The 27196-nt window shown below is 31.1% G+C and overlaps 2 protein-coding genes, 1 non-coding gene and 1 pseudogene across 3 annotated transcripts; 2 read left to right on the top strand and 2 right to left on the bottom strand.

The window, feature by feature from the left end:
• The first annotated feature begins 11754 nt into the window (after positions 1-11754).
• TRNAG-CCC lies at positions 11755-11825 on the top strand. Its single transcript has one exon. It is a non-coding gene; the product is annotated as a tRNA-Gly (tRNA).
• Positions 11826-11966: 141 nt separating this feature from the next.
• Positions 11967-13680, bottom strand: LOC114390780 (glutathione S-transferase-like). The gene is made up of 3 exons (XM_028351665.1): positions 13465-13680; positions 13294-13342; positions 11967-12682 (listed from the first exon to the last, which is right to left on the bottom strand). Exons 1-3 carry the CDS (start codon positions 13612-13614, stop codon positions 12225-12227), a joined length of 657 nt encoding a protein of 218 aa, XP_028207466.1. The 5' UTR covers positions 13615-13680; the 3' UTR covers positions 11967-12224.
• An 895-nt stretch (positions 13681-14575) lies between these two features.
• On the bottom strand, positions 14576-16123 carry LOC114390771 (glutathione S-transferase F13-like). The gene is made up of 3 exons (XM_028351653.1): positions 15800-16123; positions 15668-15716; positions 14576-15256 (listed from the first exon to the last, which is right to left on the bottom strand). The coding sequence occupies exons 1-3, from the start codon at positions 15944-15946 to the stop codon at positions 14790-14792; spliced, it is 663 nt and encodes a 220-aa protein (XP_028207454.1). The 5' UTR covers positions 15947-16123; the 3' UTR covers positions 14576-14789.
• A 5336-nt stretch (positions 16124-21459) lies between these two features.
• On the top strand, positions 21460-23858 carry LOC114373142 (annotated as a pseudogene).
• Positions 23859-27196: the final 3338 nt, after the last annotated feature.

Genomic DNA, 27196 nt, shown 5'->3' with positions numbered 1-27196 from the left:
TTTATATATGGACTAGATAAATCTGATTTATAAAGTAAATGGATTTTTTTTAAGTTTCTAGCTGGCCCGCAAAGCTCGTAAATAAATTGAATGATTCGTGGACCTAAATTTTTTTTTTTATTTTTTTAAGAAAAATGTAAAATTGGAGCAATTTTTTCAAGAAAAATGATGGGATATTATTTTTCATCCCCTTCCTTTCAAAATCTATTTACTTTTATAGAAACCTCATTTTAATATTCTAAACACGTTATTTTTGTTATAAAGTGAAAGTTTAAAAGAATTAAGAGTGAGATCTTCACGCTATAAATTCAAAAGTTTTTTTCTTCACTTGAAAGGATATCTTCCCCGTAACCAATGAACAATGAATATTAAGCACACACGACACTACGAGTTAGGAAGAGAACAAACACTAGCCTTAAATTAATAAGAGAGGATCTACAAGGAACATAAGTGTTTGATAATGAATTAACAATAAAGCTAGGAAACCATATTCAAAAGCATTCCTCCCACCATATTCAACTCTTACTTACAATTTCAAGATTGCTCAAGTTCAAAAAAAAGACGAGTTTGGTTGTGAACATCATCTCTCTCTCTCTCTCTATTGCACAGTCACACACACAAGCATAAATTTGATTAATGATCGTGAAATCCAAAATAAAAGAGAAGAAAACGAGAAAAGGGTCAGGGTGCGTGGTGTTCAAAGAGAGTACTTGAAAGAAGAGATTGAAGATGATCGTTAATGAGTTTGAGAATGAAAGAGAGAAAAATGGTATAGTCAAGTCACACGATAAGAATGAGCGAGTGGAGGAAGGAGGTTCCCTAAATGCGTGAAGCTTAGGCTCGTGGGGGAGTAAGGTCGCCAAACTTGTAGTCGTAGCTCGTGGAGGAGGAGGAGAAGGGGTGGCGGCTCGTGGAGGAGGAGGAGGAAAAGAAAATGAAATGCAAATTGGGTTTGGATTGGCTAATGGGAAATTGGGAATGGACAAATGGTTTCCTTGGGCTTGGCTCACCTTCAAGTTGAGCGAATATGAATAACTTCGTGGACTTTGCAAATTAAGCCTACGAAGTCCGCAGACTAAATGAGTCAGGCCTAAAATCCAATATTATTATGCGGGTTCAAAAAAATAGGTTCGTTATTCGCACGGTTAACAAATTTCACGAACTAGTTCATGAATTTAAGTCTTGATACCCACCCCTAATTACAACTATATAGATCCAAATACAGTACTATAGGTATCTAAGAATATAGAAAATCATATTTGATAAGAGTATTAATATTATACTTACATGCAAGATACTTGTATATCCTTAACTTATGGAATGCGAAGTGTTGGTAAAGGAAAACACAAATAAATTTTCATGCCAAAACAATCAAAGTGCAATTTCCAACAAGGTAGCCCTAATATCCAATTAGCATGTTTACAAAGATTTAACACAATTTTATATATCTAAGCATATATCTCGACCATATTGCAATAACAGCTTCATTTAATTACTAGCTAGTAACATTTTAGAGCATTTTCTGTAACCTTGAAAATATTATGTGAGGTTTTATCATTTATTTCTTGTAAGCCTATATATATATAAGATGATAATCTAAGGCTACCATTGGTTTGACCAAACCTTAAGAAATCTATTAGTGTCTGAAGAGGCAAAAAAGAATCTCAAATGTTCTGATTCAAGTTTGCCAATCATAATAGCACTAGTTGAGGTTAAGGGCTACACCCAAGTCAACAATAGTTTAATCAAATTTTGACTGGATTAAATTTGAGTGTTGGATCGAATCCAGTCATTGGATTGCATATATTTTAATTTTGTATTTAAAAAATAGTTTGGTAAAAATAAAAACTAAAACAAATGAAATTTCAAATTATATCTATTTACCGTTTTAAAATTATATTCATGAAAAAATAGAATAAAACTTAAAGAATAAGAAAATATTAAAAAATAACTGTTTAAGTAAGTCAATTTTGATTCAGTCTAACTTGCACTCACATACTTATAATTAACCCGATGAAATTGGGTTTAACACAATTTAATTAATATCATGAGATATGTTAATTAAATTGATCCGACACTTAATTAACTTTAGAAAGGGTTAAGATTAACCGGTTAATCTGACCTGTGCGGACTCATACCAATTATTAATCAGTTGAATATGTAAGTATTATAAATCTCTTCATATTATCTTAAATTCTTGTAAATAAAAAAAAAGCTAACGTATCTCCCGTCTAATACTCTCGTGTATTTTGTAGTTGTGTAATTGAGCGTACTCATGAATATAATTTCCGATGTAGTTGAGAATTATCTCCACTCATCCCACGTCAAGTACTAATGGATCCGTCCATGATGTTACTTATGTATCTGGCTTCTCATTAATTTGAAAGTTCCTTTTCACCCTTACAATAATAAAAGAAAGAGAAACAAATACTCCGCTCCACCAATAATAAAACCTCTCTTGTTATCTCCCTTTCTTTTAACTAAATAGTCTGTAAATGTATAGAATAACTGCTAAAATGATTCTTTTGTATTCCTTTTAGTACTGTCGTGGAGAAATACGCCTGTTATATATCCGTTATATCTACTTCTTCCTTCATCCAAATGCTTACATAGTTCTCTATCTCTAACGTCAGTTATCAACGCAAATACACAAATAAAAAGACCCAATAAAACTGAAAAACTCATATGTAACATGCCCCGCCGTATGCCATATATGTAACAATGAAGTTAAGAGAGATTTCTACATATTATTTGCTTAATAATAAATAATACTATTTTAATGGCTCAGAATATTTGAGTCCAGCTTTTACATGAATTTTTCGTGATGCATGAGTTCATACATCTACTTTTTCTTTAATTTCATCTCACCTTATTTTCATTTTATCTCTTTTTTTTTTATTTTTTTTAGGTTAAAATATATTTTTCAATCTTTTAAAATAGATAAAGTTCAAATTCCTATAAAATTTTTCATTTATTTATTTTTATTTATGATGTGTTATATTTTCTCTCTCCATTTATTTTTACTCTCTATTTCTCTCTTTTATTTGTTCATATACTTTTTCTGTTCCATAATGACTGATGCCTAAGGTTTTAACGCAAGTTAAAAAAATTAGTATTAAAAAAATGAGTTGTATATTTATCATAATCGGAATTTAAACTCGTTGTCACAACAAAAAATTTAGGTTTACACTCAAATTTTCACAAACGTTTCTTATGATCAATGATTGGTGTGGTTCTCAGATCGACATTACTCATCACGTTCTTGAAGTTGAAGGCAGTCCAAAATGTACTGCAGTGGCTAATGCTCACCACTTTATCATCAATACTTTATTGGTATTAATGTTAAACCATAGAGATTGAATTTTGACAAATTCACACAAGCTTTTGTAAGTGTCCCACTCGTTTGAAATTTGTGCAGTCATACACTTTATCATAGTGTAATAATAATGCCCTGCATGCGCATAGCAATTTTTCAAAAGAAATGATGGATTGTGAAAGCTCCAAGAAGAGCGTTGCGTACGGAATAGAAATCACAGTGATGCAAACCGGAGCAGCATGGCATGTCGAATGAGAAAGAGCTTAATGTTAGAGAGGTTTTATCTCTTTACAATCCGTCAATGAGATTTTTTGTTTATTTGAGTTTTGTGAGTTTTAAAAGGAGGATTATTAATTACTTCCTCCTTCCACACTTAAAGTTTTGGCAAGGTATTAAGAAAAATAATTAAAAATATTTTGGAGCTATAGTATTATGTAGTTTTTCAAGTCTTAATTATATGTAAAAAAAAGACATATTTTGTACTTATTAAAAAAATTGTTAAATTTTATTAAATTATGTTATTTTCAATTAAAATCAACCCAGCTTCAGAATTTCTTTAGTTGTTGTCTGCAGGGTAAAAATGAACTAATAGGTTTTGTTTATATATTAGTATAGTGGCCTATTTAAAAAATTTAAATTGTTTTTGAAAATTTAATAAAATTTTAACAATTTAATTTATTTTGTAATTTACCCTCTTGCCAAATCAAAGCCAAAAGGAAGAGTATTACGTACTCTTCTGTTAGTGTTGCTATACTAGCTTCTTATCTCCTCAGATGACTAAAAATATATGATCGTAGTAGTATAGGGATCGTCTATGATTAAATTCATACAACTCTGGAATGAAATTTCTTTCTCATGTCTGTTCAAGTAAATCATTTGACTAAAGTAGAGTGTGATATGGCGGAAAATTCAAGTAAATACCACGGTTTTCATTTTATTAATATTAATATATAAGCCAGCAAAACAACTCATCACACCATGCAATAATCCATGATGACACCATAGAGCATGCTCATTTTTATTATTTTTATTCATTTATTTTTTTCCTTTTGGTATATTTATGGTCTGTTTAATTATTCACTTCGAGGTTCTGCTTAAATCTGAAACTTCCAAAAACTGCGTATGTTGGAGCCGTGAGAGTGTAGAGTTGAGTCTCAGATGACAAGCTTCTGACAAGAGATAATCAAGAAAATTCTCATTATATATAGTTGATTGTATCAGATCTTATATAAGTAAATGCATAGATCCAGCCATATATATGCAGCAGTAATGGAATCAGAAACTTTAAACTATATAGATATTATAATATTAGATAATATACACATATACATAAGTAGACTGGTATTTTTTAGTATGTAGTTCTCTCTCTCTCTCTCTCTCTATATATATATATATATATATGAAGCTCCATGACATATTTACATCACTGCTGTACTAACATATTTATTTATATATGTGACAATTGGAATGAATTTTGGTTTTGATTTTTCACCCCAAACTCAAAGGGAGTTAAATTTCAACACCAAGGCTAGCTAGGTCCAAATACCTCATCAATCATGATTCATGTCATGTGTGATTCATAGAGCCTAAGAACATCAAGGTTCTTATGGGGTCTTCTGCACGGTGGCTCCTCCTCCGTCGCTTCTCAGTTTGTATATACTTTAGGACCCTACCTTGCTTGGCAGCGTTAGCATCATCAACGTGATGAAGCTTCTCGCTGACAGATCTCCTCAATTCATTGCCCAGAGAGCTTTCACCGGAGATGTGAGGTTTCATCCTATTCTTTATCTAGTGTATGCCAGAGGAGTAAGATATTAGAACCTTAAGGGAAGGTAGTGGGGCTTTATATAGAAATTAAAAGCTACGCCTACGCTTATTATAAGTGTATATTATTCAGCATTCACCACGTGAATTAATTAATGTAAAATTGTATTAATTTGTAAAGAAATTTCGAGTTAAAGTCTTAATAATACATGTGGATTATCTAAAAAAAATATGTATATGTACATCAAAAATAAAAATAAAAATGGGAAAAAGCCTTCGTGTGGGCTTGGGCTGCTAACTAAGAATCTGCTTTTATTTTTTTAATGAGAGAATCTACGTGTATTTTTGGTAAAGATTAGTAATTAGATGTATTTTTTTACTTGAGGTAATTTTTTATTTGAGTTAGGTAAGATTATTATCGATTTATAAATTAATTTTGAAATTACTAAATGTAATTACTTGTTTAAATTAACTGTAATTATAATTTTTACATTAAAATGACGTCACGGAGTTAATTGTATACGTTTGCCAAATGGACAGTGCTGTCTACTATAGTGGAGTCCAAAGAGCTTGCTGGGCCACTTATCTGTTGTCTCGTTCATATGCCTCAAGATTCCTTGAAATTTTGGATAACACAACAAGGATTCTCCACAAAAAATATTTATATATTTTTAATTAAAAATGTAAAAAGATAAAAATAATATTGCAAAAATAATGTAGATATAAAATTATCCGATAATCGAACTCACTCTGGATAAGTATCCATGACTTGACTTTTTTTGCTGAATAAAAAAATATTATTCAATTTTTATCCTATAGTCACAATTTATTTTTTTTCTTTTTCTGATCTTGTATATTTCATTATGTAGACTCATTATAAATTTATCGATCATTTATTTTATTTTGTAAAATTTTTTTACGAAAATGAATTAATTGTGTTTTTTCTGATAAAAGATCATCATTTTTATATACATTTTTAAATAATGACTAAATTTAAGATCGACCTTTTCGAACTTATTTCAAAAGATTTTTCTTCTAAATGCTGTTATTAAGTGATTTATCAATGTTTAACTTTTCTAAACGTGTTTTGGTAAATAATTTTTTTAACCCAAATAACATGTGAATAACTAATATGAAATTGTTTGAGTTTAATTAATAACTAATTTTGATTTCAAATTTTAATTATGTAATTGTTTTAAATTTTCAAAAAGAAAGTGCCGTAGTCTATAATAATCTTATTCAATTCCATAACTCGAATAAAATTTACTATAAAAATTACATGTCTTGTCTAGTTGTCAACCAAAAATATATTGTTCGTATTGTATACACACCTGCTAGTTCCTCAGCTATTTTAATATAGTTAAATATCGCTTCTAATATTAATAAAAAGTATCCTTCCTGACCTGACCAATAAAAAAAACTTTAAACAAAAAGGCTCAGATAAGCACAAATCCTTCCCGACCAATAAAAAAAAGTTAAAGAAAAAAGCTCAGATTATTGATAAACACTTGCACAGCTCCACTCCATATAGATCTAAAGGTGTCAATAGGCAAAACCGGATTATCGGAATATTTGACCTAATATATGTCTTGTCTTTATCACAAATTATCTAACATTTTTTTTATAAAAAAAACTTAATACTAAATGAACTATTATTTAGGCACTTAGGAGGTGCTTGGTTAGGAGAAATTTTTTCATATCCGAAAATTATAATTTCAGAAAATCATAAATTCTAAGAATAAGTAAAATTTATTTGATATTGAAAATATTTAGATAAATTTTTTAAAAATTAAAGAATTGTGATAGTTTTACCATTTGCCTTAGTGTAATGAGAGTAATATGATATTTTTACGCTAGTAAAAAAATTAATCTAAAAAAAAAGATTTTCAATACTATTTTAAAAATATTTCCAAAAAAACATCATTTTCTAAGAATGTTAGTTTTATAAAATGAATACCAAAGTGAGAAAGTAAGATTTTCAGAAAACTAAGTTTTTTTCCAATCAAACGCCCCTTAAAAATGCTTTAACAGTTTAGATACCATATTTATTTGTTGTTTAAATAAATAGTTCAAATTTATAATATAATTTTGAAGTTATTTTTAATATATACAATAGTATGTTTTCTACCGCATATTATTATGTTTTCTACAAAATATAAAATAGATCTTCAAATAAACTTCTAAATTTGGTCAAGCTGAGTTTTTACACACACAAAAGGTTAAAGGTTAAGCTGATCTGAGTTTAAAAAAAAAAATCAGTATAATTTGTCATTTGTAAAGTTTGTCCAACATTTTATAATGACAATCTGATTTTTGACAGTAACCAACTCACTGCATTTCATTATTGAAGATATGAGAAATACAAATAGGAATTTCATGATGTAAGATGGGACTAGCAAGATCTATAGCCACCCTTGCTAGAGAGTGAGCATTAGGAAATCTCTACACTGGTTCATAAGGAGACCTACTTCAGAAGTCTCTTGTATGCCACCATGCACTCTATCGTATACCAATTTGCTGTCAGTTTCTAATATCACATGTGTGATGTCTAACTCCAAAGCCCACTAAATAAATAGCTTGAATCAAACCGACTACCTCTCCCTCAAGAACATTAACACACGGACTCTTCCACAGAGACTTTGCCAAAATAAATATACGTACCTTCTTCATCTATGTTACATTTATAAAACCCTAAATTTGCCTGGTTTTTTCCAAAGATACAACTCACTTGCTTTCTCCCTAAGAGACTCATTATTTCCTGACACAACTCGAGCTGCCTTCCAATCTGCTAGTGTGTATCTGGCCATAGTTATAATGCCATAAGCTGTCATCTCTTTCCCCTCCCATAAATAATCATTCCTGCCACGCCACAAACTCCTAAGCAACATACTGAAGAAAGTCCGATCATTTTGATCTAATGCACTCAACCCTCTTAAAATAGCATATTTTAGAGATTCCTGTTTCCTACTATCTCTTCTCACTTATTTAGCATGACAAAAAGATGTGCCACCCTATAATGGAAAATTTAACAAGTGCATTAAAGTAAGAAATAAAAATTTATAAGTTTTAATTAAAAATATTATTAATACACTTCTATCATATATTTTATTGTGCTTCTAATTAACATGAGTTTTAGTAAAAAAAATTAACAAATTAATGCTTTTAAATACTGGTAAAAAGACCCTTTTGGCTTTTACAAAAGATGCTTGGACTTATTTATACAAGTTTTACAGACCTATTTATTTGATATTTAAATATGTAATCAAAATTTAAAATAACCAAACTGTTTAGTTATGGATGAATATGCCAATTTTTATAACAAAAATGTAATGAATTTAATGCTAAAATTTTACTACTTAAGTTAACATTAAAATTATAAGTTTATTGGTTTAAAAATTAAAATATAATGTAATATTTAAATAAAATTTAAAGTTTGATATAAAAAAATTCATTTCTACAAAGTGTTAACTGTTTAGCCGACTTAAAAAAAAAGTCCATGATGTATTATAGATCAAATTTAGTAATTGGACTTGATTAGTATTTGGGAAAATTTAACATATTCTTCAAAGATAAATTTTATTCACAATCAAAGTTTCCCCTCCTCGTGGCACTCAAGGTTTAGGAAAGAAAACAAAGAAGTAGAAAATAATATAATATTTTAGGTTGTCTGAAAAAACAGAAAATAGAAGAAAATAAAATTAAATATGTGCATGCTTTTTTTTTATAAAATAGGAATGGAAGATAGTATCATACGTTTATTACACTTCACATATATTTGTCCAACCAATTAAATCATACCTCTTTCATTAAGAAAAAAAAATATATGCATATAAAATAACAATTTTTTTACAGAATAAAATAACATACACACTCTTAATAAAAATGAGCAATGCAAGAAAATAAAGATTATTTGGTCAATTGTATGTATAAAGATAAGTTTTTTCTCCCATTTCCTGCCCACACTTGGACAGATTAATGTTTTTTTTTAAATTAGTGAAACCCACTTAAAATATCTGTAATTTTATTTTCTTGCATATTTCAAACAAAGAAAAGAATGTAAAACTTGAAATTTTCTCTCCAGTACTGCTCTTTGGGTCTATCGTGAATCTTGCATACCAAACGTAGTAATTAAGATGGGAAAGGGAGAACTCTGCATTTAAACAATAGCAATTTACTTTCATGCTTAGACAATAGCAATTTTGGCACACACAAAAAATGCAGAGCAATTAAACATGCATATATACGAAATTGTTGAAGTAGAATGTATTCACAAGTATCATGATTATTTTGGAAAGAAGATGCTGCATTTATACTGAAATTCGTATATTTCAGATGAGATTTGATTCCTAATGTAAACATCATGAAAACCGTGTTTTGAGGATGCCAACTAACTAAGATGCCCTAAATTAACTATGAAATCAGGCACTGGAGGACGTCTCCTTCTGACCCGTGGAATCAAAACAAAATCGAATAATTTCTTTATATAAGCTGCCAAAGGTCAAGAAACAAAATATCCGCTCCACAGAAAAATGAAATTTTGAAAGAGCTTATCGTTCACACGCAGAAAAAAGTCGGGGTAAAAGCAAAAAGCAAATCGAGTGAATATATGCTTTGTTGAAAAGATATGGTGGGGGACATGTTGGTTATATATTCGAACTCTTATGAACTCAATTTTTTTGGGTCATTTATTGTGAATTGTAAATTGATCTTTTTTATTGGCCATTGATAGTTGCTTAATGAACAGATGCTTCTTGCATCCAATAAAATTGTTTCTTACACCTTTTTCAAATTTAAAAAAGGTTAATTCAAAATGTAATTTTACATATTTAATTGGCGGCACCTTTTACATCTAAGATTAGTCATGTAAGAAAGGTGCAAAAAGCAAATCACGGGATGTAAAAAGCATCTGCCTGCTTAATGACGTTCCATTGTTCTAGAATGAAGCCCATGGCCCAACAAAATAGTTTATGCTAAGTCTAGCAAGCATTCTATTGTTTGACACCACTGCAAAATCATACCTTTCGTGGCATATTGTAGAAAACAGTGTTACCAGAAATCCAAAATCGAATTAGATCAGTTAATTGAACTGGTTTGGTTAAAAAATAAAATTGGAGACATAATTAGTCTGGTTAAACATTTGAATTATTCAACAAGAACGGATCAAACTCAAAAGAAGGCTTGAGCTGAGGATCTGACACTTTTTTAAATTAACATATGCCACTAAGCTAAAATATTTTTAACGGTACTAATATATAAAATATATTGAACACTTTTTCAATACTTATATTTCTTTTTTATTACATTATGTCACTTATTATATCTACATTTATCTCTCTCAATGTTAAATATAGTCTAGTGTCCATCAACTTTTATTCCCAATTTTTTGGTATATATATATTATGTTGTTGATGTTCAAATCTAGAAGGTCCTAAAGTTAAAGTCATAGAGTCCGCAACAAAATAGTAAAATGTGTGAACTTAAGGCATGATCAAGGAGTGTCACTCATATTTATAAAATATAATTGGGTCAAGGTTCAAGGTCCAACATCTTATGTTGAAGAATGTCTTTAGATTTAATATTAAAAGTCCAATTCTGTCATTATTATTGGCCTACTATTCTTGATCGGATAGTTAATATGTATATTTTCAGTAGAAAAATTCACAACTTTTTCAAATAATTTTTACCCAATAAAAAGGCATAATGAATGTTCAAAGTCTGGCATTTTCTATCTCAATTAGTATGATGTTAATGAGGAACGGTGGCATGATTAGTAACCATCTGCTACTTGCCTCAATGAGTAAACATCCGTTTTCTTACAGTCCTGTATTCAGCAAATGGCATTTGTGAATTTTAAAAATATTTACAGATGTCCAAGAATATTCATATTTGTCAAAATATTAATTTTTTAAAAATAATTATGAAAATAAAATTAAAGTAAAACTAAATAATTATACTAAAAATATATAATTTTAAAACATAATTTAAGTAATTTTGAACTGTAGCTACCTATACAAAAAGAGTTTCTAAAAGTGTAAATGGACAATCAAATCAATTCAAAATAAAAAAAATGTGACTAAAATGATAGTTTAAACATATTTAACATTTTGTTTAGTTTCAAGAACTAACGTGACAATGTCTATCACTTTTGAGACCAAAGTAACCATTTATTTCAAGAAAATTTTCTCTCTAAAAAATAATCATTTTATTGTTAAATAAGTGATTGAAATTTCTAATTGTTCATCCAAGTCTCTAAATTTAACTACTTAGTAATGATGTTAAGAGCTTGAAGTGTTAAAAAAACCTTACAAATTAATTCTTGAATATTAATAAAATATATCAACTTTGAAATTAAACTTAAAAATGCTCAATATACTTTAAGGATTATTTATATAATTACATTACTTTAAAGACTATTTTTGATAGAATGTAATACTTAGAGACCCAATTAATAGTTTATATAAAATCAAGTTGTAGTGTTTCTATGATCATAATTGTAGGTGCTACAAGCCTACAGGAGTAGCTAATTAAAGACAATAGAATGTTAAGTAGAATACACTCTTGAAATTTTTTTATCTTACAATTAATTGAAACTTGATGAAAATTATAAATATAGAAAATATGTTGCTAGGAAGGCTGACTTAGAAATAAGTTTCATTCTGTAACTGCATCAACAAGCGCAACTGGTGTAGTGGTATCATAGTACCCTCCCACGGTACTGACCGGGGTTCGATTCCCCGGTTGCGCACTTATTTTGTCGGTTTTTTTATCCAAACCAACAATGAAACGGAAGAAGTATAATTAATCATAAGCACGAATCAAAAGAATGCATTTACTTGGAATTGAATGCTTTTATTTATTACAGGAAAAGCATAGACCAGCTTGGCATTAGAATATTACACCGACAGCTTCACTGCATGGTTTCTTCAAAGTTTACATGATATTTTTGCCTTTCTAACTTAACACATGCAGTAACCTGATCTCTTATAAGAATTATTTATTTTGTACTTATTTATGGGGAACGGGGCAAAACAAAACTTTGTGAGCGTACTTAACTACTTATGTTATGGTGGACACGCATGCATCCTTGAACTTTTCTTCAGAGAACACGGCATGCATGAAAATCCTGAAATGGGTTGCTCTCGATCTATTTACTACTTAGCAAAGGCTGCATGGCAAGGACCTTAGACCAAGCTGTTCTTGCTGTAATATCAGCCACCCATGCACCAACATGGGGTCGTGATTCAAACAACTTCTTGCTCTGTGTTTTCATCAAGTAATGAATCGTTGGGAGGTGATGCAGATCCGCCAAGGTGAAACACTCACCCGCCACGTATTTGGACTGAGACAATGTTTTCTCGTAGAAATCAAGAACAGTGCCTAGCTTCCCTTCATTCTCTTCCACAGCTGCTGGATCCGTAGGGAGACCATACATAGGCTTTACCATGAGCTCCCATACAAGTTTTGAAGCTGGTTGATCGTAGTGTTGGCTCTCTACTTCCAACCACAACCTCAATTTTGCCATCTTCTTGGACTCCTTGCTTATCAGTTGAGTCCCCTTATCAGCATACTCGTGAACGATGTACTGAGTTATTGCTCTTGATTCTGTGTTTCAAATTGTTAGTTCAATGTTCTTACCAATACAGATTTAGCCAAAGGTATTACTAAATTTTAATTTATTTTCTTTTAGCAAAAGAGGGAGATGGACCTGAAGTAGAGATTTACATCCCAACTATCTTAACACTCTAATCCTAACAACTCCAAACAAACCCAACTCTGAATACATTAATGATGAAAAAGAAATACAACCCACATGAGGGATAAGACCAAATCCATGGATAGAACTTAAGAAAATTTGTAAAAAGGGAGTTCCAGTCTGTAACTAAGGAGCTCCTGGGAAACAAAAGAATTTTTGAGTTTCACTTTTTTTTCTTCTTCTTGAAAACAAGATATCCTAATTGTCAGAAATGATGAGATTAAATAAAAATCACCAAAGTAAATTTTTTCTCTCTCAATAAAATTTTTCCTATTAGCATGCTTAAGAACCAAACTTGGCATTTATTTAATTAGTAAATCACACTCATGATAATATACCTTACAATCAGCTTTAATCAATAATAATAAAAAAATGTGTTATGAACTTGTTAAAAGAGTGTGTTGTTAATATTACTCTTAATATGGATGAATGTATATTTGTAATAATGTATATGTCGTACCAAAGAGCTTCAAATCTCCATCTTCAAAGGCTGGAACTTGACCGAAAGGCTGCATGCATCAGATCGAGGTGAATATATAATAATAGAATTTAAAATGAGCTAAAATGCTAAATATCGTTGGAAGAAGAAGGAAAATTTCACTTCATAATTAGTGAGTGTGGTAATGCTTACATTAAGGGAAATGAAGGGTTCCTTTTTGTGTTCACCATTTTTCATGTCAATGAGAACAAACTCAAATTCAAGCTGCTTCTCGTGTAGGGAAGCAGCAGCTCGCATGGTGGCTGTTGAGAAGGGGTTTCCATGAAGTCTTATTGTTGCCATGATTGAGTAGATCGATCTGATCGAAAATTATTTTATTAAGTGATGAAAATGAAAGGTATTTAACTAGGGAAGAGGAGTGGCTATATGGTTATGATCGAGTTATTTTGATTCCGTGAAGTGAGGCTTATGATTAGTATATAACATTAGGAGGCAGTTACTTTCCAGGAATTTTTCAATGCGAGAGAGATTTGTAGGCCAGGCAGACAAGCCAGTTAATAAATAACATTCACGTGGACATACAATATTCAAAAGCATATTACGTAATGCTTAATTTTGGAAGTAAATTAAGTTTTATTTTTTATTTTTAATGTGCCATTGAACGCTCAAGTTTCATCATGCTTAATTACGATGCCTTGTAATTTATTTGTTTTTACGTTTTAACTTTTAAAAATCAATTGAAGTTTAATAAAAATATCAGGCAATTATATATTTAAGACTCAGGTGGTCAGGTATCGAAGCAACATATATTCTATCGAGTCAAGTAATACTTTATAGAGTTAAAGTGAAAGTTATAGAAGCCAGTGAAAATGAGTAGTCGAGTGATTATGACTAGCTGACGAGTTTATTATAAGTCCGTTACTTTCGGTGTGAACTTAAAATAAGTTACGTATTATTTAATTATATAATATTATGTGATTTATTTTGTTCCATCAAATAATTAAGTTTAATTTTTGTGAATTTGTAAAAAATCTTTAGGCTTTAATTGTTAAAAAATATAAAAATTAAAGTTAATTATCTCATGTGATAAAATAAGTTATGTATTATGATTGAATAATAAATAATGCGTTGTGAACTATTCTAAAATCATAAGATTAGTAAGACGCTTGTGAGTCCATTTAATAATTTCTTCTCCCAACTTTCGAACTCAAGATTTTTCTTTTTTTTGAGAAAGTCCAATTCTACTTTTACTAATGAAATGAGAAAAATTAAAAATTAGAATCTTATAATTTAAAACACTAGATGAAGTAGGATATTAAAAAATATTATCAAAACACTACAACATATGCTCAAATTATAAGATGAAGTAGGAACTTGAAAACTGATTCGTTTTCCTAATTAATTCTAGTTATATGAAATGAAACAAGTTTTCAAGAACACCCATCACTAGATTACAGTTGCTGCTGGACTAGACACTGCAACAAATTCCGTAGCAATTGAACCTCACAAAATACTAGTCATTCTTCCTGATTCTGACCAAAAGTCATTCCTCCCACAACCTTAGTGAAAGCAGGCCTAGAAGAGATATCTTCCCACCAAGCCTTTACATGGGGACGCTCATTGACCGTTGAAGCACAAGGGGTCTGCATAAGGTAGTGAGTTTCAGAGACATTGCTGAGATCAGCAAGGCTATAAAAGTCCCCGGCAAGGTACTTGGTGCTGCTCAGCTTGGCCTCGTACACATCAAGCACCTTCTTCAGCTTCTCAACGTTGGTGTCAATAACTGACTTGTCGGGCTCTTTGCCTTGGAAAGGGGCCACGAAGTACTCGTAGATAATGGGTGACACTGCTGGCTCGTAGTAATGAGACTCTACCTCTGTCCACACCTTTACCAGTGCTGCTTCTTTTGCGTCCTTATGCCTTATCAGATCGGCTCCTGTTTCCTTGAATTTTTCAGCCACATATGCGGTAATGGCTCTGGACTCTGTTATGCAAAGCCTCATAAAGATATCATTCAAAGATTAAGAAAAAGAAACACATTTTGTGTTATTTCCATTTCAACTTTTAGATGAATTGGTTCGAGTATGGAATATCATAGGCTATGTTACAGTTTATGGGGCATGCATTTGGGTCCGGAAAAGGATAAATTATTGCATAGTACAATTAGTAATTACGCGGTTTTATTAGGAAGTTTACGATAAACTCTTGCATCATATTCAATCAAGTGCTTGATAAACTATGATAGTCTCGGACTGTATGATAATTTTTTCATACTTGATAAATCAAATTTGCATTTATAGTAAGTTTTTTCTGAATAAAAGGGGTCTCATGCAGAGTGAAAAATTGTAAAAAAATAGTAATATATACCAACTGAAAAAGAAGAATGAAAGCATACCAAAAAGAGTGAGATCACCATCTTCCAGTAATGGAATCAAACCAAAGGGCTGCGTGTACAACACAAAATAAAGTTGGTGTGGCTGTGACTGAGGTTTCTTATTGAGAAAAGAAAAATACTACAAGCACTTACATTCTTGGAGAGAAAAGGAGGCTGCTTATGCTCCGCAGCGAACACATTGACTGGAACAAGTTCAAAATCCACCTCTTTCTCATGGAGACAGATCATGGCACGGGTAGTGTTTGTGGACATTGGTAGACCATAAAGCTTAAACGCCATTCTTATTTTTTGTGTTCTTATATTTTTTGTCAGACACAGATTATAAAGGGATTCTAGTAGCTAGTACTACAGCTGTGGACAGCGAGGGAGAGGGAGAGAGACATGTAAGATATGAAACCAATGCAAGGTCCATTTATGAAGAGGGTGTGAGCGATTTGAGTGTGGGGAGGCTTGGATTTGTCGTTTTGACAAGTCATGCCATGAGGAAATATAATTTCACCGATAACGTTTGCGTGAAAACAAGGTGAAAACTCTAGTCTCAGATTTGGAATTTGACATGTTATTGTCAGTTGCGGTCCCCAAATCTGTTTTCCACTGACTTTGCAATACAATACTGTTACTTACACTGACAAACCAAAAATAAAAATAGTGTTACTCACTCCTTTTATATTCACCGGTACAAGGCACTCCCCGGTGAATTTTACTGAGAAGACTTATATTTTGATACTAACAAATTTTAAACAATTAATTAATATTTTTTCTATCAAATCATGTTATTTATCTTTGATATATTTCTCTTTTTTCTCTCTTTCTCTCTCAAGACCTCATATAACACATCAGTGTTTAGTGTTTATGTATATTTATTTTTTGATAGAAAAAAAGAAATAGAGAAAAAATAAAAATGTTAGCAAATAGTGTTTAAAATAATGTCTAAATATAAACACCCTAAAAAGGAATAATATGTGTACACATGTTATTTTATACATTTCATCAGTGTATCCCATCAATTCTCTCTATTATAGTTAAATTTTTTTAAGCAGTGAATGCATCTCAATTCATATATAATATATGTAACTTTAGAATAAGCTAGACTCAATTTTTTTTCAAAAATATGATATTTGAGATTGATTAATAGTATTATTTATAATATATATATATATATATATATATATATATATATATTATTTTTATTTTTACCTGACTTATTTGTTTCTATTAGGGTGATAAGGTATCTAACAATCATTTTTGTTTGATAAATGAGAAATTATATGTGATTTATAACAGTTAAAAAGTAAATATGTGAAAAATTTCATAATAAGTAGTAGTTATAATACCCTTTAATGAGTAAGTTATTTCTGAATATTCTACACACATGCATCTTATAGAAATTAAATGGGCAACTTGTTATTATGCCAATAATTCCCCCCCCCCCCCCCCCCCCCCCCAATTTACTCTCCTTCGACAATGCATCGAAAATTAAGGTTGAGTTAATCGGATCTACCATATTTTATGGCATTGGAAAAATAAATTCAGAATTTTATAAATGTAGATAACACATAAAATAGGAGATGCACCTGATGATTGTAGAGAATAGAGGAAAAAGATTGCAATAAAAAATACTGATGCCCTCCAGTCAAACACAACTTTCACAGCATGATTTCGGACGAAAATTATAGGATTTTTAACCCAATTGCTGCAAACACAATTTTAATACTCAGCTTGGTACAGTTTTGAATTTGGTTTTTATATTGAATGTCGTAAATTACAGAGTTATGAATCTAAACTTGTTATTAAGTACGACTTAAATATACTATAGAATGTAACTTTAACTGCACACGACTTAATTAATTTTGAAATATATTATTTTAGACTTCATTTTACACTCTTTTTTTATTTTTCCTTTCATTTCCCCCCCTAAATTAAACAAACCCATATAATGAAGGCAGGTATGAGTAATTGTAGAGAATTAAACATTACAAAACAATGATATTTCTACATTTGTATAATATTTTTATCTCTCTTTTATTTTCTTATTTTTGTATCTCTTTTCTTTTCAAAAATAGAATATACGCTCAACATGCATATCCTTATCCTTAATTTTAGTATAAGTTATTTAACATACAATATCATCACCAAGTCATGATTGACACATACAACTTTTAGCAAGTTGTGCCACCCTAACAAATATTTTAAATAAATAAATAAGAAAACAATGCAAGCCAAAGTAATAAGACATTATAATTGATATCACTTTTAAAAAGTAATTATTATAAAAATAAAGCATTTATCATACACGATGATGGTTGAATAATTATATATAATTATTTTATATTGTTAATATATAATTTTTTCTCTTAAAATAAATAATTATTAATATATAAATTACATTGCTATAATGGAATTAATAATGTGGTCCTAAGTAAAACAATATAATAGATTAGCCATGATGTTTCTCAATTAGCGTCATTCCAAGACCTTTAAGACATGGGAATCATGTAGACGACGAAGGAGGTTCCTCCACTTAACCATTAATTATTTCCCCTCTTCTATCAAGGTGCTTGCACCACAAAAATAATTATAACGATAGTAGTATGGGCTCGATAACTTCTGCTTAGGACTGCTAAGAAAATTAATTTTAAAAAAATAATTATAATTATAACTAGTTTTATAAAACTATAATTAGATTTATAAGCATTATTATTTTAAATAATATATTTTTATTTAAAAAATAATTATAGTTATAAAATTATAACTAGTTTTATAGAAATGATTATTTCAAATAAACTTATTTTTATTCATTCATAATCAATAGACTATGTAATTGATTTTAAATATAATTTATTATATAATTAGTTATATTACTAATTTATTTATAATCAGTTATATACATATATTTTAAACATAATAACTGATTATATCAAATTATAATTAATTATATAAAACAATATAACTAGTTATAGTTATAATTATAATATCTACTTATAATCTAACTATTTATTATTTATAGTTATCATTATGTAAATCCTTAAACTAATGAGTGGTTGAATACTTTTAATTGAATGCTTGTATTTATATTAAGACTACTAAAGAACTTTAATTAAATGCTGAAACGCCAGCATGATATATCATTGGAGACTCTTGTCTATTCTAACGTCGAGGCTATTTCTGGTTAATTTTACAAAGGTATGTTATTCAAGCTGAGTCATTTCCACACTATGCACTGGGTCAAACTGCAATCGACAGAAGCTGCTCCTCAGAGCAATCAACTACGGATTATTAAGATCCACGCAACATTGACGTTCACTTAATAGCAAGCATTTTCAATACAAAGCGTACAAGGTAGGAAACAATCAAAGCATATATGCAGAAGGAATTTGTCTAATGTTTAGAGAGGCATGAGAGATTCAGTGCAACGCAGACATGAAATGACTTTTCTTCAAAATGTCAATGCAGTAATACTATAGTTTATAGTGAATATAATAATATGAAAATAAATATTTATGTGAAGAGAATGGGGGAGGTGGAGAAGGTGTAGGAAATTGGGCAGGGGTAAATTTGACTTTCACTCTTTTTTGAAAAGGAATGAGGTGGAAAGAGCAGTGTAGGAGGTGAGAATAGCAGTGATCATAATCTATTCTCCTGATTTGAATCCACTGCAATCCAAAGGCCCATTTGTGGCTTTATTTTGAAGATCATCGAACCCTTGTTGCTGACTCCTAGCAGGACACAAAAATTAAAAATTTCTATTTTTTTTCTTCATAAAATTGTAAAGAAGAATAACTATATCAAATTGTTCAAACTTTGATGGCACATCATAATCTTGTAAGAAACACAATCAACTTTCTTGACCGTTCACGAGAATTAAATCCAATCACAATTCATTTGGAGATCAATCAATGTAAGGAGACAAATTTCAAAGTCGAAGTGTATGGCTAAGTAAAATTTTTCCATGCACAACAAAATCCAACGAGGATAATTTGTCCCAAGTTGGAATATTCTTATCCTTATACAAGCTTATGCCATTGCAGCGCAGGGAAGGCAACGGCAACTCGCAGAATCTATGAAAAATGTTGCATAGTTGTTGACACGATCAGAAAGTCTGAAAGCTACCTCCTCAATAAATTTCAAAATAATTGCCCTATTTAGTTTGAAAAAGTGCTATTATTGCCATGACTAAGACACAAAAGGAACGTTATTTAGTATTAACTTCGATATTGAAGTGGTGCAGGCGTTTACTTTGGCACATCTGAACCAGCAATTCCTAGCCGGGTTCGTGGAGCTTTTAGACTGGCCAAACAGATGCAGACAGAATATGATGTCAACAAATAAACTATCATATTCACACATGATTTAAGAAAAAGGGATAGTTTTCAATTTAATTAGACGCTATCAGAGCATGAAGTTTAATTTTATCAATTATTCAGTACAACGCATATTATGTGTTAATTTTTTGATAAGCTAAGATTCAATTTTATTAATAATACTAAAAAAGCACAAGATGTGCCTCGTTGGCAACGTCATATTGTGTGATTTTAATTCATCTATTTATGTATGTGAGAGTGAGAGATAGTTTCATTTTTGACCAATAAGGTGTAACATATATAATTCATCGATAGTTATGTTCATTGAGCATGTGATGGTGAGGAGTATAATTCTCATGTGCATATTTATTATACATGGAATCACAATAAGATACTCTGTACTACTTTAATTTAATATGAGATGAGAAAAAAACAGTGGACTTTGTGACCCTTTGTTTTAACTCCAGCTTATTCACATATGGGTTTTTTTTTTACTGCAAGTTTGCACACACTCATAACCAATTTTAACAAACATTATTTATAATTTTTTGAAAAAATAGCTACCTCATGTAATCTCTCTCTCTCCTCTCACCCAAAATAATATAGTAATTGTTTCTTCTTATTTTACTGTTAGTAATAGTTTTTTCACTCACAAAAAATTGTCACTATTTATTTTGAATTTAAAATTACGTATGGGTGGTTTTTAAATGAATACTAAGAGTTTTTCAACTATCAGGGATTACATTTTAAATTGTTTAACGAATATATCATATTTAACTAATGATTAAGATTCAAAATAAAAACTTAAAAAAAAAACAAGAATCTAACGCCAAAAGAAAATTATTATGGACCCGAAGCAAAACTTGTCAATTCACTCAATTGTATTCAAGAAGCAATAATTCACCTTTTACACATCTAATTAGGTGTTTGTGGTTAGTTTTTAATTAGATGTTTGTGGTTAGTTTTTTTGTAATGACAATTAGACAAGAGAATCCAATTAAAAAAAATCAAGAGTCTAATTTAAAAATTTGATAAAGATACGGAGAGTCATGAATCAACTTAGTCGATAACATAAAATAATAAAATATAGATAGATTTTGATAAAAGTATGAGGAGTCATGGATCAACTTAGCCGATAACATAAAATATAGATAAATTTTGATAAAAATACGAGAGTCATGAATCAACTTAGCTGATAACATAAAATATAGATAAATTTTGGTAAAAGTATGGGGAGTCATAGATCGACTTAGTCCGTAACATTCCTAATATTCACCGCCAAGAAGCTCTTGTTAATTGCTTTGGTCGGTGATCACTATATTTGATCTTGTCATTTGTACATGTATGTGACTTGTAATTTGAGAGACGATATATAATTTAAAGATTGAAGGAGAGAACGTGCATTCGTGCAAGCTCATTAAATACCGTGTAAAGTTATTTTAATTTGAGCTAGTTCGTACTACCCAAATCATCAACATGCCTTCTGAAGTAATGGTGGAGAGTATGGAAAGCAATGGAGGAAACGTTGAAAATACAGAGCAGCACCATCATTTGCCAGTTTCTGATCCTCATGGGCTCATGGGGAAGAAGCTTTCATGGCAAAAGTTTCCTAGAAATGATTCTCTCGACATGGAATCCCGCAGCTTCCCTACATCCTCTCATGCCTCTATAGTAGGCATACCATTTTTCCTTTCATATTTCATATGTATAAATCCAACATTTCGGTTTATATATATTAACAAGGTTATATATATTTTTCTTTTTTCCATTGTTCATATCATATATAATATATGGTTTAATTTGTAGATGCCAGTGATTATGCATCTAGCGTTTCAAAGCCTCGGAATTGTATATGGTGACATGGGAACATCACCGTTATATGTGTATGCAAGCACCTTCGTGGATGGCATAAAGCACAACGATGACATTTTGGGTGTTCTTTCGTTGATCTTCTAAGTAAAGATGTATTTAATTTTTTTTCTGCTTGGATGGATCATGCATACGTTAATAATACAAGGATCGTTATTAGAGAAACAAGAAAAAATCATTCCTCTATTTTTTTAATCAAATATTCAAATGCATAAGTTTTATAAGCAGACACATTTAACCCCTACCTTTTTCGAAGCTTTTTTTGTTCTCTTTATTAGAATTTTCTAAAATTGTTTCCAATTTTTATATTCATTACATTTTTTGAGAATCCTAAGTACTTATACGATCGACGAACATAATATTGTCAATAACTAGTCGATTTATTCGTAGCAATTAAGTTGAAAACATAATTTCATAATCAATTTAAAACACTAAAAATTATTTTTATCAGTATGTTCATTAGTTTAAGAATTATAAAAGAAATTTATGCTAAAAAACATTTAATGTTTTTAGGATCAATGTTGTTATCCTAAAATTAACGAAATTCTTTTAGCATAATTAATCGTTTGTTTTTTACTATTAAAATGTATTATGTACTATTTTATATTATACTCAACTATCAAATTTATTTTAAATAGAATATTAGATGTTGAAATTAAAAAAAAAAATAACATACATAAAATAAAACCCACGGGCAGATTGCTTTACAGATAAATAAGAAATATCAGAAATTCAGGATGCATGATGAGACTATGAAAATTAATACTACCCAAGACTCTGGTTTTAACTTTTAAGGCATGCCAAAGTTATTAATGATTCATGAAAATTCCTTTCTTTGTGCATAGGTGCGGTTGTTGGAATATCCATAGCAATCCTTATATGCCTTTTCATGGTTCAAAGATTCGGAACTGATAAAGTGGGTTACAGTTTTGCTCCTATTATTTGTGTGTGGTTCACTTTCGTAGGAGGCATTGGTCTATACAATTTCATCAAGCATGATCCAACAGTTGCCAAAGCAATAAAGCCATAATACATTGTAGATTATTTTAGAAGGAACAAGAAAGATGCTTGGATTTCTCTTGGTGGTGTAGTGTTATCCATAACAGGTACATTTGTGTTTTTTGTATATATGTAACTCCTAAGTCCTAATCATTCTTAGTCTTTTGTTCACCATAACTCTAGACTTAATGAGAATTTTCTTTTTTTGCAGGAACTGAAGCACTATTTGCTGATGTTGGACATTTCACAGTCCGGTCCATGCAGATAAGCATGTGCTCTGTAACATACCCTGCTCTCTTACTTGCCTACACTGGACAAGCCTCCTTTCTTCGCCAAAACAATGATCTTGTTTCAGACACTTTCTACAAGTCCATACCACGTAATTCAATTTCACCACCTAAAGCCGTTTTTTTTATTCCATACGAATCGAAAACATGTACTTACAAGAACTCATGCATCCTCATTAACCAATTAAGTTAGACCCTCTTAGTCCACCTATAACTGTATATGATAGTCAATCATGTTTATGCCAAAATGAAAACTAAACAAATTCATATCTAGATTATCTAACTTACCCCAAGTAAAACTGAGGTTAAACAATCTCTATGAATGATTAGTGCCATTCTCTATGCACTTAAAGATGATTAATACAATTATCTTATATCGCATCAATAATTTATAATGACGTTTGTTTAACCTTGTCTTTACTTGATGTAAGTTAGACAATCCTTGTTTGTATTATAGAGACTAATTAATGATGGCTTCATATTTTGCAGATCTTTATATTGGCCAATGTTTGTTGTTGCTGTTATGGCATCCATCATTGCTTCTCAAGCCATGATCTCTGGGACTTTCTCTATCATCCAACAATCCCTCGCTCTTGGATGCTTTCCTTGTGTGAAGATAGTGCATACATCCGCCAAGTATGAAGGACAAGTTTACATACCCGAAATCAATTTCATTCTCTTGATTGCATGTGTTGCAGTCACTGCTGGATTTAAAACTACCACAAAAATTGGCAATGCTTAGGTAACTTAATTTCTTAAACCCTCAAATTTTAGTCTCATAAACCATATAAATTACGCATAATGACACTTACACTTAAATAAATTTGTGCATGCAGGGATAGCAGTGGTGTTTGTAATGACACTTACATCTGCTTTGCTAGTGTTAATCATGATCATGATATGGAAGAGTCACATACTTTTGGTTATCAACTATGTGGTTGTTGAACTTATCTACTCAAGCTCGGTGTTATACAAATTTGGGTATCTTCCTCTGGCCTTCGCTGCAGTGCTAATGATCATCATGTACATTTGGAATGATGTGTATAGAAGGAATAGTGGAGGCAGCCCAATAAAGCGAGATTTCCAGTGACAAGCCGAAAATAAAGCAGCTAAGGAGGAATAGTGGAGGCAGCCCAATAATCTTGTTGGCCAATCGGTCGAATTTGGTCAAATAATCATTGACCGAATCTCATTGCATCAATTTAAACAGAGCACCTTTGGGGTCATCGTAGTACGTCGGTGCAAATCTTGACTCCAGCACCTGCAAGAATCCTGGCCAGGTAGTGATAAAAGCTTTTCGATAGGACCACTGGAACCAGCTGAGGGCAGGTCCGTTGAGGTAAAATGACGCTAGTGTGATGCATTCTTCCTTAGGGGTTGCCTGATATTCAAAAAACTGAGAGATCTTGAAGATCCATCCTAGTGGGTTGTGGCCGTCGAAACAGGGCACCTCTAATTTGATGTGAGGACACGACGAAGGTAGTAATGGGGGAGGAGGCGGGACAAGTGGTTCGTGGTTATAACAGTCGAGGAGATGGCAACTTTGGAGGCGAGGTCAAAGTGTTGAGCCACGAGGGACTCATGGTGGACGGGGAGGCGAGCTAACGTTTCTTCGAGTCTGTCAGTGGTGGGTTTTCGAGTTCCATGCTCAACCATGGCAGGTCGGACCAAAATGATATGAGCAGAGGGATAGAAGTTTCGAAATTGCCTTGATTTGAGGTCAAGGTGGCCTCCTGATAAAAGATAAGTTTGCAAAAATATTTTGTGTCTTATTATTGGTATTCTCATGATTTATATAGGTTGCAAGATACAAGCACAACATCAATTCACTGATAATCGAATTTGTGCTCCACTACCACACTACAAACCACTATTTCATTACTAACAAGTAACAAACTTTGTCCTGTAGCTAACCAACACACTGGCTATTCTAGATGCATATTACACGTAGTCTTTCAAGTGTGTTGGTTTGCTGGTATGCCTCTAGGGCCTGCTCACTCTGCTATCATTTTGAAACAAGAAGAAACAAATAAGGTGCCAATGGATAAATTATCATTAAAGGTTGGTTTTTTGGCTAAGTGGCTGAACATAAGAAGAAACAAGGTTTTGATCATTTCCACCTCATGTAATTAATCTAACAGTCTAAGAATGATACAAAATCAGGAAATTAAAAACAGATGTTCTTTCACAAGTAAGTTTCACACAACTCACCGGGACAAAACAAAGTTGTTGGTTTATCGTACCATGATTTCCTTCAACCAAGCTAACCTTTTCTCTTTTTATTGTGATTCATACTCCAATACTTGAACTGACGCTTGCCTTCATGGAACCAACATTTCCATAAAATTGGTATGCAACATTTCCAGTGTTTGAGCCCTTTCAGAAAAAGCCTTAGCAACAGTGATTTCATAAATATCATGCAATTTTTATTCAATGACTGAATTTAAACTACTGGAATTAAATTTCTAAAATTAAAATGCACAAAATCATAAAAAAGAAATAACACAACTATCCTAAAAAAATGCAATTAACTAAAAGAGAGATAGGGTAAGAAATTTTAGGTTGCCTCCCAGTAAGCACTTTTTTAACAGCATTAGCTTGATGGGTCAAATGTCTTCCAAGTGGCATAAAGGTCACATAGAACACATCTTTCTTATATTTTCGCCTTTTAGCTAGAGACTCCATGAAACTCATGTATTCTGGAAGCACCTTCCATATCATTGCAAGATAAGTGCTAGTGATCGAGGAAAGAATGACACTTAAGGCTTTCTCTTGTTCTCCATGTCTTTCTTCCTTGACAATCAGTTGATAAGGAAGGGTATTGACTTGGAGAATACTTTCTTATTGAATTTCTACTTGTGAGTACTTCTCCCATTGTTGTGCTTTGTCCTTAATTTTTTCTTCATCTTTTTCTCTTGAATCATTCTCTTTTACAGGCCTTTCCTCTTGAGCTTCAACCTCTACAAAGTTTTCTTCCCTTATGGCCACAAATTTAGCCATTTCTTTTGCTAGCTTACCAACTTGAATTTCTAGACTTTTAAATGCCCGTTGAGTAGATTCAGTTGTTTCCTTGAATTGCATCAACAAATTATCTAGATTAGAAATTCTTTCTTCTTCTATTTGATTGTATGGTTGTAACTCTTGCTCCCACTGATAATTTTCCATGGAGTAGCTCTTGCCAATCTGAATTTCCTGGTTTTGCATTGAGTTTTGATTGGCTGTAGAGCTAGCATGGTATGCCATGAAATTCGCAAACACACCCTTAAGGTTCGGAGTTCTTTCTTCTTCATATTGATTGTAAGGGTGTAACTTCTGTCTCCACCAAGAGTTTTTCATAAAGTAGAGATGACAGTTGTCATTGCAATGCTCTCCTCCACAAAAATCACAATTTACCGGTCGTGGGTGACTGACCCTTGATTGTGTGCTGTCAAGATACTCAGTCCACTTCTTAAAAAGATCTTCCATCTTTAAAATGCCTTCCATGGATCAAGTTCTTCTGAGGTTCCACCCTGCAAGCATAAACTAAAATAAATAAATAAATAAATAAAAAGTGAAAACTAATTGCTTTAAAATTGGAATATGCAAATAACCAAGTACGAAAAACAAAGTCCCCGACAACGGCGCCAAAAACTTGTTAACGGTTTGACAAGTGCACCAAATGTCCAAGTAGTAAAGAGTCGAAAGTCCGAGTGTCGATTTCCACAGGAATTTTGTTTGTACTTAAATTAATGGAAACCCAATTTACAAGCAAGAGATACGAAAATGAAATAATAGATAAAGAAAGATATGAGATAAAATAAATATTTAAAAGAAAAGATAAAAGATTTAAAGATAAAAATAGAAGATAGAAAATATAAAATATTTAAATTAAAAGATGACAAAGATAAAAAAAATAGAAGATAAAGAAAGATAAGATAAGAAAATTAAAAAATAAAAGATTAAGATAAAGATAAAAAAATAACTTCAAAATGTGATAATGTTGGGACCTAACCTGCCTTATTTGTCTAAGATATATTATTTTAGATTTTTCTTTATCAATTTAGTGAATTTTTTTTCTTACCCGCATCTGTTAA

Source organism: Glycine soja, chromosome 2 (genome assembly GCF_004193775.1).
Source record: "Glycine soja cultivar W05 chromosome 2, ASM419377v2, whole genome shotgun sequence".
Classification (NCBI taxonomy): domain Eukaryota; kingdom Viridiplantae; phylum Streptophyta; class Magnoliopsida; order Fabales; family Fabaceae; genus Glycine; species Glycine soja.
This window is presented reverse-complemented; position numbering and strand designations above follow the sequence as displayed.

Excerpts from the sequence above, each read along its gene's own strand:
- LOC114390780 (XM_028351665.1), bottom strand. The coding sequence starts at position 13,614 with ATGGCAACAATAAGACTTCATGGAAACCCCTTCTCAACAGCCACCATG. Across the intron at positions 13,343-13,464 it reads AACCCTTCATTTCCCTTAAT|CCTTTCGGTCAAGTTCCAGC; the intron begins GTAAGCATTACC and ends TGATGCATGCAG. Across the intron at positions 12,683-13,293 it reads TGGAGATTTGAAGCTCTTTG|AATCAAGAGCAATAACTCAG; the intron begins GTACGACATATA and ends TTTGAAACACAG.
- LOC114390771 (XM_028351653.1), bottom strand. The coding sequence starts at position 15,946 with ATGGCGTTTAAGCTTTATGGTCTACCAATGTCCACAAACACTACCCGT. Across the intron at positions 15,717-15,799 it reads CTCCTTTTCTCTCCAAGAAT|CCCTTTGGTTTGATTCCATT; the intron begins GTAAGTGCTTGT and ends TTGTACACGCAG. Across the intron at positions 15,257-15,667 it reads TGGTGATCTCACTCTTTTTG|AGTCCAGAGCCATTACCGCA; the intron begins GTATGCTTTCAT and ends TTTGCATAACAG.